At 42.8% G+C, this 19,415-nt stretch overlaps 1 protein-coding gene across 4 annotated transcripts in view; it reads right to left on the bottom strand.

Annotated features, from left to right (window-relative positions):
* Nucleotides 1-18,967, bottom strand: part of RNF145 (ring finger protein 145) — a 59,188-nt gene extending 40,221 nt beyond the window's left edge. For 2 of the 4 annotated variants that reach the window (XM_073355182.2, XM_073355185.2), the window contains exons 1-2: nt 18,763-18,967; nt 5,523-5,738 (exon numbers count right to left, since the gene is read on the bottom strand). In XM_073355182.2, coding sequence (XP_073211283.1) covers nt 5,523-5,706 — 184 coding nt within the window. In that variant the 5' untranslated portion in view covers nt 5,707-5,738; nt 18,763-18,967. Of the gene's footprint in view, nt 1-5,522; nt 5,739-17,515; nt 17,994-18,762 lie in introns of those variants that run through there. The other 2 variants (XM_073355183.2, XM_073355186.1) reach the window with 2 other exon arrangements.
* Between the last annotated feature and the right edge of the window lie 448 nt (nt 18,968-19,415).

Below are 19,415 nucleotides of genomic sequence, written 5' to 3'. Positions count from 1 at the left end.
AAAGAACAGTATCTCTTGGTGGTTGCTTTTGCAGAGCCACGTCAAAGAAACATTGCCTCCATAAAGAAACAGCAGCTGGTTGGCAGGACGAGAAGGAGCCATACTTTCAAGGACCAGGAGGTAACTGTACAGAAGCTTGGATTCTTTCCAAGAAATGAATTTCCCAGGCCTAGACTATCTCTGCCTCCAATCTCTCAGGGGAACTGACAAATTGCCCCACAACATCCTGTGGCAGAGAGTTATAGCACTAGGAACCACAGGATATGCATCAGATATCTGTGGGTCTCAAAACTGAATCACATGCGGGCGCAGACATGGAGTGACAGCAAGCATGGAAAACTCAACTGCTGGTCTGTATAGCAGCCACACACTATTGAGTTATGCTAAAATGAGATGACTAACTCATGACAGCCCAATTCAAGAGTAGATTGCAGAGAAGACAGTCTTACAGTGAGACTTAAGCAGCTCAGTCTATTTCGTTTATCCAAAATAAGGTTGAGAGGTGACTATCAGTCTAGAAGAACCTACTTGAGGAAGAGGTTTCTGATAAACTCTTTAGTCTATCAGAAAACAACATCCAATGGTTAGAAGATGAAACTAGACAAATTCAGTTTAAAAATAAGGCACCAATGTTTAACAGTGAAGGTAATGAACCACTGGAACAATTTACTTACAGATGTCGCAGATTCTCCATCACTTGAAGTCTTCAAATCAAGACTGGATATCTTTCTAAAAGATGTGCTATAGCTCAACCAGAAATTATGGGTCTGATGCACAATTTACTGGGTGAGATTCTACAGCCGTGTAATGCAGGAAAGTCAGACTAGAGGATCATAGTGGTCCCTTCTCGCCTTAACATCTATGACTCTAATCCCACTAATTGAACTCCTGAAAAATAATAGAAACAAACCATTCTTTTTCCTCATATCTCACCTTAATTCTCCTTTATACCCCACTTGGACCACCAGGAACAAGTCCCTGCCAGAACCCAGCAAGATGGGCTCTTCATAACTGGCAGACACAGATATATCCCCTGCTGACCCTCCCCTCAAAAGACAGCTTCTCTGTTAGAAAAGCTGAAAGAACTTGAAGTGCAACGTCATATAGCATCTCCATGAAAGTGTAAGAATCTCCTGCATTATATATGGCCTATAGGCACAATTCATGAAAAATTCTCAAGGCTGAAATTAATCCACACGTCTAGTTACTAGGACTAGATATAATGCCAAAATCCATATCACTGTTCTCTACCAGCCAGCCAATAACAGCAGCAACAGGAATAGCTTCTTCTGTACTCTCTTACGCATGTTAACTAAATAATTCTTCAATGCAGTTTAAAATTTAAACACACTTACTGGGAGCCAAGTTCTTTGTAAACAATACCAAAGAATGCCTTCAAAAAAAGAGTTTGTGCAAGAGTTCAATAGATTAGGGAACCACAAATCAGCTCATTTATGAGCTAAGTAACCTTTTGGCAGACAGCCTCATAAATCTAGAATCAACATACTTTATCTTTAAAAAGATCAGACAAGGCTTCCCAATCAAATATAATTATCATGCAACATTTGTGTAGTTCAAGCTGCTAAGTGTACATTTTGCTCTCTTGGTACGGTCAGTTACTTTGCACAATGCAGAAAATATACTGACAAATACACACATGGACATGCCGACATGCAAAAACTATCAATTTTATAAACATATAAACTCTTCAGTACATTCGATGGTTATCCAAACTCTCATTCATTCCAATATCTCTTCCTGTTCTAATTATCCAAACACATTTAGTGTCATTCAACCATTTCAAGTATTTGTTTGAAAATAAAAATCCCAACTAGCACTAGACTCAATTTCTTTTATCCCTACGATCCGCAATGAAGGGAATCAGCTATTTCCCTTGCTGGATTCTTTCAGAGAGATCTCATAGTTCACTGTTTGTAACTTAATTCACTATCATGGAAGTAGGCTCTTATCATAACTGAGCCTTTGGCTCATGATAGTCGTGACTTCCCACTTGGTTCTTTCAATAATGACCCAATTTACCATCATGGAGTAGCCTAGTTATGCAAGGGGATGATTATTTCAACAAAATGCACTGCACGTGTCACCGGGATATTGCAGAGAGCTTAACCATAAAACATAATTAAGATAATTAAGAGTAACAGAAATTTGCCTGAAGTGGATTGGCATATAAGGGGTGCCTAGCTGTAGCCAGCCAGCCCCCCCCCCCCCCCCCCCCCTTCAGACCAGCATTGCTGGAAACACAGGAGGAAGCAGGAACAGGGCACTTAACATATATTCCAGCACAGCCTTTGAAGCTGTGAAAGCACAGGTGTGCTGCTACAATGTGCCTCTGGGAGCAGATACAAGGATTAAACTCACAGCAGGCAGAGGCCCTGTGACAGACATGGCTCTTAGCCCCTACTAAATAGGGTGATGCACACACACCAACATCCTAGGTGGGAAAATATTTACCCTGATAAAAGAAATGTCCAGTAGTCGAAACTTATTGTTTCTCTCCTTTGCAAGTGTAAACTACTCTTGCGAAAGCTGGCGTCACCCCGACAGACCAGCCTCAATTTGGCATAAGAAAGGAGAAAGAGAATAAAGGAGTACAGAGGTATAAGTAGGGGACCTACAGCACCATGATTTTTGAGTGCTTTTCACTATCTATCTGCTGGTCAGATAAGTGACAGCCTCCCAAGGCTTCTGCAGCTAAGAGGGTCCCTACGCCTTGTCCCTTATTCGTCTTTCCGCGGAATTGAGTGACCGATCCTGGCTTGGCACCGCTGGAATCGAGAGATGCAAGGAGGGTAAGAAGCACCCACACCTGATCTCCTATCTTTAGTGTACACATATTTTGAAATAGAGCTCTATACTTTGTTTTCTTTCTTTGGGATTGTGGCTTCAGTTTTGTAACTTGTTTGTGTGTGTAACATCTCTACATTTAAATAAGTAGGCACTAGCAATTTTGTAACCACATGATTAGAATCTAGCTTAATAAATTTTTGGTAACCATTTATGCATAAGCCTGACTTGTTTTCTCTGGTTTACTGTAAAGCAGCCAACACAATTAAAGAACCTCAGCCGTTTTGGCTCTAAAGCCTGGCCATTAGGTGAGAGTACTAAGAGCCTAGCGTTGAGTTGTGCCGCCTCCACGGGGCAAACTCTTGGGGCACCTGTCAGTCAATCCTGGCTGCCCGCTGCGAAGGAGCTCTGAGCTCTAGCAGTTAAAGTCACGGGTGTGGAGAGGCTCTTAGTGCTGCCATTGGGGCACCTGTCAGTCAGTATTGACTGCCCGCTGCGAAGGAGCTCTGAGCTCTAGCAGTTAAAGTCACGGGTGGTTAGGACCTTGGGGCATCCGTCAGCCTAGCCCGGGCTGCCCGCCGCGAAGGGACAGTGCGTCCTAGCGGTTAAAGTCACGGATGGTATAAACGGGCATAGCTGGCACCTCACCAAACATCCTTGGCCGTCGGCTAACACTAGCGCAGGTCAGGAAATTGGGTGTGGCTGTTTGAGCCTTTGCCCTATTATGTCAGTGGGAATTAATTCAGTGACTGCCTGATATTGCCAACAAGTGGCTGCAATGTTTTTTCAGATCCCGCTTTTGCTGCTGTAAACGTGACCAGAGGCTTAGCCAACTGACACATTTTTATATCAAAATTTTAAAAGTAGATTTTTTTTTAAAACATACTTACAGCAAGTTGCTATGCTAATCAAGCCCTTCACCGATGAATATCTTTTCCAAGTAGATTTGAAATCTCCGTCCTCTCCCCAATTGGAAGGGAAAGGATTCTGTTTTCCTCCTCCTCCTCCTCTGTGGTTTACAGAAAGTTACACTGGCTTAGGTAAAGGTGTGTTTTTAAACTGATTTAACTAAATCAGTGCAAAAAAACACTCCCCCCCCCCAACCCTGTGTGGACACAAACCAATTTAACCAGGGTAAACTAATTTAGTTTAAATCAGCAAGGAATCAATTTAAGATAAATCAATATAAGCCAAAATTATAGCAATTTAAGAGTATCCACAGGGTTATCTACAAATATAAACCAGATTCAAAACTGGTTTTAGCTAAACAAATGCAGCTTTGTATAAAAGCAATGTCCTAGAATTCCTCCCAGAGCAACAATTACAAATCGGAGCAGTAACAGCACAAAGACTCAATATTTTAAAAGTAAGAAGTGAAATTACTGTTGTAGAAAGAAGGAAGGAGGATGAAGGGAAGGCAAAAGGGGAAAGAAAAGTGAGACGCCATCATTCCAGTATTTAAATAGGCACCCAGCTGAGTAATGCTATAGCAAATGACCGTAAAGAAAAGCTGTTTCAGAGATATGTCATTAAGCATATTTCTCTAAAAATTGACTTATTCTGCAACTACTTTTATATTACAAACCGATTTTGTGAACTCAAATTCCTGAAAATGTTGTGAACCTTTTTTTGGCACCACCGCCACCATATGCATTAAGGACCCTGTAGTTCTTTCAGGCACCGTCAAGCAGGCACTGCCCCATTATTCCCACCCCAACCCACCTCTCCCCCTGAAGAGCAACTACTACTACTGGTAGTTTTACACTGAAGAGCAGCAAGTATATTCCTGAAATTCTCCACAAGCATCACATTAAATCAGCAAACCAAGGGCCATAGACCATATTTTCATTTGTAATCAGGCAAAAATGTAATATATAAACATCACTTGCTTACACCTACTGAACAGCCCCCCTCTACCCCCCGCAAAGTTATCATCTGAGGTTCACAGGAGTTCAAATGCAACAATGGGGAACCAATCTGTAATTAAATCACATACTGTAGCCAATCACACACACCCCTTTAGAGTTGGCCCAAGAACCAGGGTCCTTTCATCTCCCAAAAAACAAAGCTAGAGCTTTGGACCAGGCTTCTACTTCTAGTTCCCTGAGTTGTGAGTAATTTATCTAGAAATTCTGTCTGCAGCACATGGATTTGTTACACATTCCAATCCACTGTCGGTGCTCATACTATTTTGAAGGCTTAAGACTTTAACCCAGAGTGCCATATCTGTACTGAGCTCAAGTAATAGAGTTTGAAAGCTGGCTTTTGTCAAGCTGCAGGCCATAGTTCAGAGGCAGCAACTTATTTCCCTCTTTCTAGTCTTTTATTTAGCTTCAAGCAACTAGGTTAATTTTTACATCACAATTAACCATCTTCACTCTCCTGTTCATCTGTCAGATGCACAGCAGTACCTGATAAAACCATCCCCATTCTGGTACTCTGTTCTTCCCGTGCATTAGTAGCATTTCACCCAACTCATATGTGATACGTATCATAAATCCTTTTGAGGCTATGCAATAAACCTCATTCTGATAATTCACTAGGAGATTCTAGAAACGGATCTCTGTACTGCTAGGATAAACAGCACCATTTTATTAGTTAGACCAAAAGGTGTTACAGCCAAAAATATACTATTGTTATTTTATTGCATTCTTAAAATTCTTGTGGCAAAATATTAATTTGAAACTATATTATCTCTGTGAGGTGTACAGACTTACCCACATAGTGCATGTTGAGGGCCAAGTACTTGTACTGGAAAAGGGGATTGTTGTTGAGGCTACTCCTTTGGATCTGCTGGAAGAAGGAGCTGACATCCCATCTGTACAAGACATCCAAGAGCATGATGCTTGGGACCCTCAGGGCCACATTTAACACTGCCTCCAACTTCTCCTTTGCAGCCATTCTGTTCCTTTTCAATGAACTTGTAGCAGACTCTAAATAGCACAAGACAGACAAAAGTAATCAAATGAATCTCACTGTACAGCCAGCCATTAGGCATCATGAATGTATGAATGGAGAACACCATGGGGCCATATATCAGTAAACAAATCAATTGAGTTAAACTCAAAAATCCAGACAGCATAGCTTTTGCTTTTTGCTATATTAAGAGGAGTTTGCTAGCTATTTTCCATAAAGACTTACTGTGCTTTTATTATTATTATTTTTGGACAATGCTCTTCCACTTTGAAAATGTGTTGTGAAAACTCATTAGTAAACATACTTGGGTTTTAGAGCCAAAAAAAGCAGCAGAAAAAACCTAGCGAGACCACTTGGGAGTGAATTCCCAGATTAACTTGAAATCTCTCTCTATAGCCATCTGAGATGAAGCAGCTTTTGAAATACATGCCAAGTAAAAATAGTTTTTTAAAATGTTAAATGTTAACAAATTAAGCTGTTTTTGAAACAGTTTTTACAATAACCCTTTGGGTAGTGGTATAGACATGCTGGTCTCTGAATATGAGAGAGATAAGGTGAGTAAGAGAATATCTTTTATTGAACCCATTTATGCTGGTGAGAGAGAAACTTTCAAGCTACCCAGAGCTCTTCTTCAGGTCTGGGAAAGATAATCGAGGCAGCAGCACCACTGCAGTGAAGACGCTACTGTGTTGACAGGAGAACTTCTCCCTCTCAGTGTAGTTACTCCACCCCAGATGGGAGAAGCCCCCTCGTTGACACAACGCTGTCTACACTGGGGGTAACTGCTTCGCTCAAGGCTGTGGATTTTCTACAACCCTGAGCAACACAGTTATACCAACTTAAGTCAGCCTGAGGTCTACATTACAGCTTATGTTGGCATACCTTCTGTCACTTAGGGGTGTGAATAAGCCACCCCTGTGAGTGACATAAGTTACACCACCAGAAGTGCCAGTGTGAACATAGGCTCAGGCCAGGTCTACACTGCAGACTTATGTTGGTATAACTATGTTGCACAGGGGTGTAGAAAATCCACTCCCTTGAGCGGAGCAGTTACTGATCTACCCACTGGGGCAGACACGTGCCACTTGCAGAGGCGGTTTATTATGCCGAGAGAGCTTCATCAGATGGGGCTGTAGTGTAGACCAGAACCTTTCCCAGACCTGAAGAAAAGCTCTGCATAGCTCAATAGCTTGTCTCTTTCACCAAAGGTGGTGGTCCAATAAAAGATATTACCTCACCCACCTTCTCTCTGTAATTGTGAGAGAGAGACAGTGGTGAGAGAGAATAAGAGATATTACCTCAACCACACCGACCCTCTAATATCCTGGGAGTAACGTGGCTACAACACTGCATTTTACAATCATGACATTTTAGGTTTGTTTCCTCCCTGCGGCTTGAAGTAATTTTAAAAGTCTAATCTTGCTTTTATTATTTGTGGCATTCGTTAACCTCTGTTTGTATACATTTATGCAAACAGCATTTCTTTTAGATTAACATCAGTAAGGCAGCTCCATCCTGATTATACTAATGTAATTCACTGCAATGGCCCATTACTGTAGTACTCTGGAATTAGGGTTTGGTTTGTTTGTAAAGTGAATTTAGTGCTCATGAACTGGGCTAGATTGATAGCAATGGAGATTGGAGGGTTTTGTTTAGCTATAGAAAAGACACAGTATAAGTTTCTCTACAACTTGTTAATGTACCTCAGTCAAACTGGAAAGACCACATAAAGAAGAAAGAAGAAAAGAAGTACTTGTGGCACCTTAGAGGCTAACAAATTTATCTGAGCATAAGCTTTCATGAGCTACAGCTCAGCATCCAATGAAGTGAGCTGTAGCTCATGAAAGCTTATGCTCAAGAAAATTTGTTAGTCTCTAAGGTGCTACAAGTACTCCTTTTCTTTCTGTGAATACAGACTAACACGGCTGCTACTCTGAAACATATAAAGAAGTGAATAGGTTCAGTCTCCATGCACATTCAGACCGTGGCCTTCAGCTAAGACTTTTAGCTGGTGCCAATTGTAATGGTTTTCATGAGGACGACACCTGTCCATTGTAGGAATGGCAATAAGGCAATGCATTTCACACAGACCACCAGGAAATCAATAACCATTTTCAGTTCACTCCCACCCTGGACCTATTTTCAGGTGAGTGGATTTGGAGAGGCGCTGGGAGAAGCAGGCTAGAAGGGGAGGCTAAAAAACAAATTTTTTCAGGCATCTGTGTGTTAAGCATGCTCCAATTTTGTTGTTTTCAGGCTCAATCGCTACTTGAGGAACCTTTATTACCAAGTCATCGTTTATTGAGAAAGAGAGAGAGAACAGAGCCTGTGGAGAGATGATGCAACATGAGCATCTGTGATTTCAAACCCAGCAGTGGGAAACTGTTTAAGCAAGTGGAAACTATCACTGTTGGAGATTTGTGTCCCAAACCAGGCTCAAAGGGTTGAATGCCTCAAATATCAGAAGAACATTTCAGAAGAACTGTACTCTGTCCAATACTCTGAACAATTTGCAGAAGCAAAAGATGCCTTTCACTTTGAAAAAGCTGTGAAATGCATTTCAAAACTATGAGCAATTACTATTGGTATTTTTGAGACTACCACGATTGGCTATAAAAATAATAAAATCATTTGTACCAAGGCAATATGGAAGCCCAGCACAAAACTAAACCAGACTATTCTGCTGAAATATTAATGTTCTCCAGTATTGTTAAATTGTAATTACAGCAAGGTGGAAAATGGTTTAAGGTACCTTACTTTGGGATGCTGCTCATTGCAAATTTAGGTTTTATTTTTTTTTTACTCACAAATGCTCGCCACTACTGGATGGCTATGAAATGCAGAAGTTTAAATAAAAAAAATACTGGAATTACATTTCAGTGCCATAATACTGGACAACATTAACTTTTGTTCAGAGGACTGGCACAAGGGATACGAACCACTTTAAGGGCTTGTCTTCACTACGGAGCTAAATCGCACTGCTGTAATGGATGTAGTGGTATTGATTCAGTGGGTCTACTGAAGACACGCTCAACCAATGGAAGAGAGCTCTCCCATTGATTTCTGTACTCCACCTTAACGAGAGGCAGAAGCAGTGTTGGTGAGAGAGTGTCTCCCATCGACATAGCGTAGTGTGGATCCTGCAGTAAGTAGACATAAGCTACATCGACTTGAGTTACTCTACTAACGTTACTCAAATTGCATAGCTTAGATCGACCAGCCGCAGTAGTGCAGACCTGGCCTAAGTCTCACATAAGCCCTCAAAGATAAGATACTGTAAAAAATCATAATTCATGGTCAAGTTTTGCAGGTGGGAGGGAAGAGTGCATTAAGACTTGCACAAGGCATAGGGACACAAGTGTTTTCAGCTCTAGAAGAGTTAAAGCAATCAGAAGCCAATACTGTCCACCAACGGTAGCCCACCTTCCACAGCTCTCAAGAAGAAGTGTAATTATTTTTATATAGCACTTGATCAAAAAAAAAAAAAAAAAAAGCCAAAAACAAATTTACAAGGTGGCCTATCAGTCTGATCTCAGTAAATCATGCGTTGTTGGGCTTTTTCAATTTTATAAATTCAGACTGATTTTTGTGTACAATTCCCACTCTTCCCACTATTTTAACAGAACTGTAAACTCCAAACAGCACATCTTTCCACCTCATACAAAAACAGTAACAGCCATACACCAAACTGCCCACACAATATCTTTCTAAGAAGCATTACACAATAGCATGTAAGAAGAATTTAAAAGACAGTCAAAACAATATAAGCATCCTAAAATATGAATAGGCAAAACCACTGCCCAAGCCACTAAAACACTGTTCTGACCGCACAAAACACCCCTGCAAATAATTTACATATATTTTTGCTGTGGTATAAATTAAAAAGAGCTTTATGTATTAAAATATTATTTTAAAGAAAACAATTTTGGATGCAGGCTGAATATATAGAAGAAAATTTTAGTCAGATTGATTTGAAATTGCAAGCCTATACTCAGAAAAAGTGTCAAGATAAATAGATCTAGTTTAAGAGCTTATGTGAAAAAAAGTTAAAGGTACTGTGAATTTTAAGTAGCTTTTACCAAGTCTTTTGTTTTTTCCAAATACATAAATTCGCCAGCCCTTATGGGGGCCAAACTATCTACAGATTTTTTTTAAAGCAGTTAAGATACATCTTGACAACCATGTTGAGCTACAAGTTCATATTTGTTGCTTAAAAACAAACAAAAACAAACCCATGAGGCTGACAAAATGGACTTTATTAAAAAGCTCTTACATATCCCAGAGTCATATCTGACCAATCAGCTGTATGGCACAATATCTACATACGAAGAACAAGAAAAATTAAGTTTTATTTAAGGGCCCTATTTAGTACTCCTTACTCACCACAAACTCAAGCAGAACTTACCTGCTTTCCCAAACACAGGCTAAATGGGGCCATGAATAACTCAGTTAATTGGCACGATTTGGGCAAGCTTGCTTTTCCCTTCTGAATTCACAAACCTATACTTGGGAGCTTAAGTGAACTGTACAGCAGAACCTCAGAGTTACGAAACCAGAGTTACAAAACTGACCAGTGAACCACACACCTAATTTGGAACCGGAAGTACGCAATCCAGTGGCAGCAGAGACCAAAAAAGCAAATACAGTATAGTACAGTGTTAAATGTAAACTACTAAAAATATAAAGGGAAAGTAGCATTTGTCTTTTGCATAATAGTTTCAAAGCTGTATTAAGTCAATGTTCAGTTGTAAACTTTTGAAAGAATCATAACATTTTATTCAGAGTTACGAACAACCTCCATTCCAGAGGTGTTTGTAACTGAGGTTCTACTGTATTTGTGTCTTAACGGTACAGCGTAAAATTTCTAAACCTAGTTTTTAAAAACAACTTTGACAACTGTAACATGGTGCAACTGGTAGGCAATATATTACAGAAAGTGGCTACACTGGAAAATCATAGCAAATCTTGTCACTGCATAACAAGAGACACAAGGTGGGTGAGGTAATATATTTTATTAGACCAGCTTCTGTTGGTGAAAGAGACAAGACTGCATAACAAAACATCCAATATTCATGAGATACCCTTTTAAATTATGTCTACTAGAAATCTGCAAGCTTTAAAGCCTAATGCAACTGCTGCCAAGTTTCAATACAATGTGCTACACGTGAGCAAAGTCCATTATTCTAAACTCTTGATATGTGACAAAAATCTTAAAATACATTATTTTGATTGGGCAAAAAAACATTAAACCTTTATATGCTTAGAAAAAAAGTCAATATGAGCAGCTGGATGCTCACCTCTTCTGAAAAACCAGGCCAGTCATTTAAGGGTATGTCTACATTTCAAAGTTGGGAGTGAGCATGCTAAAAATAGTTGTATTGTGGAGGCTCCAGCTAGTCATGTGACTTCAAACCCACCCTACATCCTAGGTTCTAGCTTGGGTGTCTAGCTGGAACATCCAGATGTTTTTAACATGTCTGTCTACCTGGGCTGGGAGGTTCACTCTCAGCTGTAGAATAGACAAACCCTAAGTGGCCAAAAGTTGACTTAAGAGCCTAACTTAAGACACACCATTTTGAAAAACACGGCCAGTGCATTTATTACAAGTGCAGGTCATGCCAATTTCAGAATAGATAAAATACTGCTGAAAAGAATACAGTACCAGCAAACTTTTGATTAAAAACTGACAAAAAACTCTCACACTTTCCCTTGAATAGGTTTATTTCTAAGGCTTTGTCTACACACAAAGCTGCACAAAAATGCAATCTGCATGCATGTACTCATAGGTTTAAATCTGACTTACATTAGCTTGCATCAATAAATGTACAGGCACGACCTAAATCAATATAACCAGTTTTACATCAATATACGAGTCCACATACCCAAAATTCACGCTGGTTTAATTCAGCACATTTAAGCTAACCTGATACAATTTCTTCATGTAGACAAGCCCTAAATACAATGCTTAGTGAGTAGTTACAATTTCTTCATGTAGACAAGCCCTAAATACAATGCTTAGTGAGTAGTTACAGAAACACACTAAAGGTGGAATATTTTCAAAAACACTCAGTGCTGGCTTAACTGCTCCCACCGAAGACAATGGTAAAAAATACCACTGACTTCAGTGAGAGCAGTTAGTCCAACTCCTAGTGTATTTGAAAATCCTTCCCCAAGGGCCCCAACCTGCAATACACTCTGCGCTCCAGTCTCTCACTGGCTACTATGGGCAGAAAAGGCACTCAGCACCTCACAAGCTCATGTCTTGAACATCTGCAAGAAATCTGCAGAGAAATCTGCCAGAAACTGAAAAGGGACATAGGTCCAAATTCTGCTCTTATACTTGTGAAACCCTACTGATTTTGGATGCATGGGTGTAAGAGCAGAATTTGGTCCATAGGCTGCACTTACACTGGGGAAAAAAACCAAACATTATTTTATAAGAATATTGCTATGCAAAGCTTTGATTTTTTTGAACTAAACTTAACATAAGAACTGCCATACTGGGTCAGACCAAAAGTCCATCCAGCCCAGTATCCTGTCTACTGACAGTGGCCAATGCCAGGTGCCGCAGAGGGAGTGAACCTAACAGGTAAGGATCAAGTGATCTCTCTCCTGCCATCCATCTCCACCCTCTGACAAACAGAGGCTAGGGACACCATTCCTTACCCATCCTGGCTAATAGCCATTAATGGACTTAACCTCCGTGAATTTATGCAGTTCTCTTTTAAACTCTGTTATAGTAGTAGCCTTCACAACCTCCTCAAGCAAGAAGTTCCACAGGTTGACCGAGCACTGTGTGAAGAAGAACTTCCTTTTATTTGTTTTAAACCTGCTGCCCATTAATTTAATTTGGTGGCCCCTAGTTCTTATATTATGGTAACAAGTAAATAATTTTTCCTTATTCACTTTCTCCACACCACTCATGATTTTATAGACCTCTATCACATCCCCCCTTAGTCTCCTCTTTCCCAAGCTGAAGAGTCCTAGCCTCTTTAATCTCTCCTCATATGGGACCCGTTCCAAACTCCTAATCATTTTAGTTGTCTTTTTCTGAATCTTTTCTAATGCCAGTATATCTTTTTTTGAGATGAGGGGACCACATCTGTATGCAGTATTCAAGATGTGGGCGTACCATGGATTTATATAAGGGTAATAAGATATTCTCTGTCTTATTCTCTATCCATTTTTTAATGATTCCTAACATCCTGTTTCCTTTTTTTGAATGCCGCTGCACACTGTGTGGACATCTTCAGAGACCTGTCCACGATGACTCTGATTAGTTGTTTAACTTGGTTAAACGTTTATTTAAAATGGAACACCTAGCTGCATCAGAGACTGTTTTGACTAAGGACTATTAAAAGATTCAATGTCAAGGCTGGTAAGCCTAAAATTAGACCCACCAGCTGTGCTCTGAGTGCCTGCACGCACATCTCAATGCTTCTGTGTTATGCATGTCCGCTCTGTTCTTGGGAGCAGGAGATATGAAATATAAAACAATTCTGAGTTCTTCAGAGAGTTGGATTCTTGTAAACTGGCATAGTGTTGAAATATACAAGAACAAGACAGAATGGAGGGACAATGTTATGTGCCAAATACACAGAAAAAGCCAGTGCTGATACAAGTCCACAGAGAAGTCCAACATTTTGGGTTTGGGACTGATGATCCAGCAGAACAGTTCTGTTTCCAGAGCTTTCATTAAACTCTTTTCTTCCTGCCCCAGCTCAAGGGAAGTAAAAAATGTATGAATTGCATGTAATTTTTAAATGAGGGTATGTTCTTGGCCTGCCAACAATGACAGCATACTAATATTTTGCAAAGAGAGGCTGGATATGGTGCAGACTTGCAAATAACTTATACTAAAGCTGCAAATGGAAAATTAGTATTATGCATCGTAACACTATAATTAGGGACTTGTCAGCACTTCCGCTAAAAAGCGGTTTTCATGGTTTACTATAGGAGCTCAGCAATTTCAAATCATATCAAGATGGAATTTAGAGTTTAAATTCTAAAAGTTTTACAATGAGGCAGTACTGCAAGCAGACATAGCCTTGTTATTTGAACAAGAAGTTATGAGCATACACCGTATTTTTTCCTATATGGTGCAATAAAATGAATGGTTAGAGCACTGACAAGATCAAGTGAACAGAGGTCGCTATTTTCACCTAAAAAGCAAGTGAATTGTTAAATGAAGTAAAACATTCAGGGTCCAATAACCCACCCAAAATTAAAGACAAATATGAATTGAGGCATTCAATCTAGTGGACTGAATGCATCCGATGAAATGAGCTGTAGCTCATGAAAGCTTATGCTCAAATAAATTTGTTAGTCTCTAAGGTGTCACAAGTACTCCTTTTCTTTCTACCATATACTGTTATGTATGTACACACACACAGTGTGTGTGTGTGTGTGTGTAAGAGTGCAACATATGTCTTTGATACTGCCCATCTACTTAGGCACCAATCCTGCCAAACATATACATGTGCCTAACTTTAAGCACCTTACTTAGTCCCACTGAAGAAAACAGGACTACACATACATCTGAGGCACCATGAGTAAGTTTGCAGGGTCCAGTTTGGCCTGTAATGCATTGTCTGTATTTGATTTAGGTTATAAATAATAAGAGGCAAAGAATGTGTCATCCTCTATATTCCTACAGTGCCAACCAAAGCACCTAATTGTTTCACAGCAGCTGTATTCTTTAAAGACAGACTGTAAAATATGATATGCCTCGTCTATTCTTTACACCCAAATCACAAAAACTTGTCTCCCAAGAAGACTGAACTCTGGCTAAAGTTTGTTGGAAAAGGGGGTAAACAAATCAACATAGAACCCAATCAGCCAGGGGAATGACAGAAACGCAGAACCCTTCATTTATATATCACCAGTTCAAATCCAGATAAAGTAAGAGTGGCTGCCTGTTTTGTGAACTGTGTGAAATTAGTTGGTGGTTTCAGTCCAATTCTTTGAAGACAGGAGAGCACATCTTTAACAATACCATAACAAATTGCATCTCTATGTGAACATTTCAGCAGAAATGCCAAAGAGCGAATTGACATGGAGACTGAAACACCCTTAGATCCTGTCCAACTCTACATCTTCTAACCAGCCAGAGGCTTGGTCACCTTAGCCAATCAGTTTGTGCTTACAAAGCAGCTTTTTTGCCATCACAACTGTATTTGTGAGTCCACCTAACTATGTTTGTATCAGTGTATTCTAGGAAAATCTGGGCAGCTATCCTATAGTGCCTCTGCAGGGGACAAGAGTGCCCAGAGCACATGCTTGTAGAGCAAGGACAGAAGTATATGGGATAATGCAATATTGGATGTCTTGTCTAGCTACCAGCCAAACTGAGTAAGTGGGCCCACTGAGGATATCCTGTACACCCTGCAAAGAAACAGTGTGCTGAACTTGTTACAGGAACCACAACTATGTAAGAGGGTGATACTAACCATTGTTACTAACCTACTTTTAGGTACTTTTATGTGGACACAAGCAACATTTAGCCATGACAGTAATTGGTTACACAATCAGTTAGATGATGTAGCGTGGACAGGGCTTTAGAGAGGATTCCTCTAGCTCAACATTGAAGCACCGTGGGCATTTAGGAAGCTTCAGTCTCCAGGACTGTCAAACAGTCTTGCATTTTTCCCTACAACTAGATTTACATGATAGCAAAGAAGAATGAAAGGCTGCTGCCATTAGGAAAAAAAAATTAAAAGACATGGAAACTCAAGATGCGAACACATTAAAACTTTCACAAGAATATACCGGGATGATGTACTGTAGGACGTTTCAGAGGGCTGTAAAACATCTTTCTTAAGGTGAAAAACATCCAGAATTCAATTATACTACAATCTAAGAACCCTATATCCTGCAAAAAATTATATGCATGCTTAATTTTACAAAATGCAAGAAGCTGTTTACTTCAGGGGGATGTATGTAAAGTTAAGCAGGTAAGACTTTGCAGAATCAGGGCCTAAGACAAAAGTTAAAAAAAACAATTTCATAAGGGAGTGACTTAGGCAGATCACCCTTATCCAAAAGCAAAATGAATCTTACAAAAGTAAATGCAAGTGATACTGATATGTCACAGTGTTTAATGACTGCAGCTATGGCATGTGGAGAGTATTTACAGTGTATCTAGAACATATAATTCTCATTAGCTTAATTTTTATAACCACAAACATACATGTTAAAAAAGGTATATTCACTTATAGTTAAAATGACATTCTATGTAGTACTTGGGTCCAAAAAAGCACAAATTTAAAATTAAATATAAAACTGTGTTCTAGTGGATTGAAATAGAAATTACCTACAGTCTCCATAAAAGGGAACCAACAGCAATGAGTCTTCATCTCCAGTCTAGTAAACAGCATGGAGTTGTTGTTTTTTTTTTTAAAGAAGCCAATACCAAGCATAAGGCAGATGACAAATTTCAGACACATACCAATCCATTTACTGTTTTATTGGCTTTATGTGCATTTTTTTCTTAAAATCTATCCCACAGAGTTAAACTGCTAAGAACTGAGGCAGTAATCTATTTCCATCAGCTTCAACAAAGGTCCCTGGTGTCTGCTCAAACACAGTCTGAATTAATAGTAACTTCAATGGATTTAGAACAGCATGAAACTGGTGTAAGCAAGATAAACATCGGCCCACTATATTTTGGACCCAGGAAGAACATCCATTGTTCTGTATTGTAAAATGGTTACAATCCTGCTACATAAAATCTCTCTCAAAGACCACCAATTCCTCAATACATCATGCAACAATATTAATGAATTTAGGGATTAAAACAAAGCTTCCCACATGTCTTCGGAACAGGAAAATGTTAATCCTAACATCTTGCAATGCAATGAATAGTAGTAGGCTGACTAAAACCAAGGCATAGCTGCAGTTTCTCTCCTTCACAGATAGCTGATCATTTAAAATAGTTGGCATGGACAGCCACAATAATGGATTGTGATGATTTAATATCTGCAGTGTCTTACAGAAGAGAAAAAAATGAATTTCTAATGAAAGCTTTGTTTTTACTAAACTACACATCAGTGTGATCAAACAAAAACCAGAATGGTTTCCTGTTTTTTTCAGTTTGAAACCTAGAGGATACATTACATTTAAAAAATGTACTGCACTCTAACCAGATTTAATCCAAAAAATCAAAGCATAGTAGTCCAGAAGATGAATTGGTAGAGAAAATTTTTGTACTAAAACTACAGAAGAGAGTTCACACGCACATTGAAGGGACCACAGCACCACCTAATTTTTACTTTAGGTTTTTTAAAGCCTAAGTAAAAAATATTTTCAATTAAAATATCACATGCAAACAAACCACTTAAGAGTTGTGTCTCAAAGGTCTTCCAGAAGTCTTCTAGTTAACGGACAATCAAAACAGTTCCTTTTTGTAGGCAAAACCAATTTTGCTTTGTGTGCTAATTTTTTTTTAAACTTGAAAAACATCCCCCCCCACAGCATCTTATTCTCACACATACTCTTCTTCCCCCTTGCAAAGTGCTGTTATATCTGAAAGGGAGGCATCATTCTGATAACAGTCCATACGTCAAAGGCACATAACACATGGCACCATGCTCCATCGTACACTAAAATTCAAGATACAAAACCATGTCACAAGCCTTATTGTACAGAGAGAAAGAAGATCTTGAAGAAACAACTAAAGTGACATCAGCGATAAAGGCAGAGAAAGTTAACCAGTCGGAGAAAGAGAATGCCTCTTACATAACCATCATCACAGGCTTTTAAAATAACCGGGCCTCTCCCCTTCTCACTTCCTTACCTGAATTTCACAAAGTCTGCTGTAGGGGCTGTTTCTCACACACAAAAACTTGCAGTGTCTGCCCTCAAGAAAGCGTTAGCGCTATTTACAGTCCTGTCCCCTTCTCCGAGGGCTGCAAGACCAGCATGTAAACAGAGACACAGGGAACCAGAGCACCGCAGCCTCTACCACTGAGCCATAAACCTGGGTCACGACTGCAGCACCGGCTCATCCTCTGGGCTCGAGTCAAGCGCCGCATCCACAGCCCAGCTCTCTGTTTGTAAACCCAATTCCGCCTCCCCCTCCCCATCCCAGTGCCTTTCCAGCCAGGGACCTATTTCCTGTTCGCCCCTGACTGCAATGCGAGAGGTCCCGTTAATCTTCGCCGCCGCCGCCGCCGCTGCTGCTGCTGCAGAGCCCCCCGCATCCTCCGCTCGGGCCGCGCTGAGCTCAGCGGCGCCTGAACTCCAGTAACCCCGGCACAGCTCGCGGCAAACCAGGACCCGCCGGCCGGGGAATTCCCCCCGCCGCCCTTCCCCGCAGCCGGGGCGGGCCACACGAGCCAGATCCAGAGGCCCAGCGGAGGAGGAGAACTGGGGTGGAGTAGGGGTCTCGGGGGAGGGGACGGGGGGCGAAGGATTCACCCCCCCCACCCAAGGGGAGGATTCGGGGTCGGGGAGGGGGGATCGGGGGGGCCCCTCAAGGGGCATTTGTGGAGAGAGAGAGAGTGTGGGGGGGGGTTTCAGGGGGCCCTCGGAGGGGGGGGCCTGGGGATGGGGGGCGGGGCGGGCTAATCGGGGGGGGAAGGCTGCTTGGGAGGCTCACGGGGGAATGCGGAAGGGGGGGCAGAGGCTCGGGGGACCCTTGGGGCCGCGGGGAATTTGGGGAGTCGGGCGGGGAGGGGGACGGAGGTATTTGTGGGGGGGGGGGCGGATTCGGGGAGGGGGGCCCCTCGGGGGCGGATTCGGGGAGGGGGGCCCCTCGGGGGCGGATTCGGGGAGGGGGGCCCCTCGGGGGCGGATTCGGGGAGGGCCCCAGGGACCCCCTCGGGGGGCGCGCGCGGGGGGCTCAGGGACCCCCTCGGGGGGCGCGCGCGGGGGGCTCAGGGACCCCCTCGGGGGGCGCGCGCGGGGGGCTCAGGGACCCCCTCGGGGGGCGCGCGCGGGGGGCTCAGGGACCCCCTCGGGGGGCGCGCGGGGGGGGGGAACCGAGGGTATCTGTGAAGCGAGCGGGGGGGCTCAAGGGGCCCCCGGAGGGCGGCCAGTTACCTGGGCCGGCGAGGGTGGCTCCTCCCCGGGCGGGCGGGTCTCAGTCAGAGCCGCGGCTCGGTGCCCGGCCTGCGCTGGCTCAGCGGGGGCGGCGGCAGAGCGTCTCCCGCCGGCACCATCCTCCCCGCGCGGCTCCCGGCGCCCCGAGCGCGCTCCAGGCCCCGCTGCGCCCGGCCCCGGCTCCAGGCCCCGCCCCGCCAGCGGGCGGCGCATGCGCGGGCCGCGCGGAGACAAAGTACCGCTCCCGGCGCCGCGCCGCCCCGCCCCCCCGCAGCAGCGCCGCCACTGGGCCCGCGCGGGGGGGCGCGTCGGTCCGGGCAGCCCCCCTCCCCTCCCCTCCCCTCCGCCGGGCGGCGCGCGGCTCGGAGCGCGGCGCCTCCGGCTCCTCCCCGGCCCGGTCCGCCGGTGCACGAGGCTCCCCCTGTCCCCCATGTGTGCACCCCCCGGCATATGGGCGCACGAGGCTCCCCCCTGCGTGCACCCCCATGTGTGCACCCCCCCGGCACATCTGTGCACGAGGCTCCCCCTGCGTGCACCCCCCCATGTGTGCACCCCCCCGGCACATCGGTGCACGAGGCACCCCCTCTCCCCCCCCGCATGCACCCCCCACGGCACATCAGTGCACGAGGCACCCCCCCATGTGTGCATCCCCC

The sequence above is a fragment of the Lepidochelys kempii genome, chromosome 8 (assembly GCF_965140285.1).
Source record: "Lepidochelys kempii isolate rLepKem1 chromosome 8, rLepKem1.hap1, whole genome shotgun sequence".
Classification (NCBI taxonomy): Eukaryota; Metazoa; Chordata; order Testudines; family Cheloniidae; genus Lepidochelys; species Lepidochelys kempii.
Note: the sequence above shows the minus strand (reverse complement) of the source record. Positions and strands in the feature narration are given on the sequence as shown.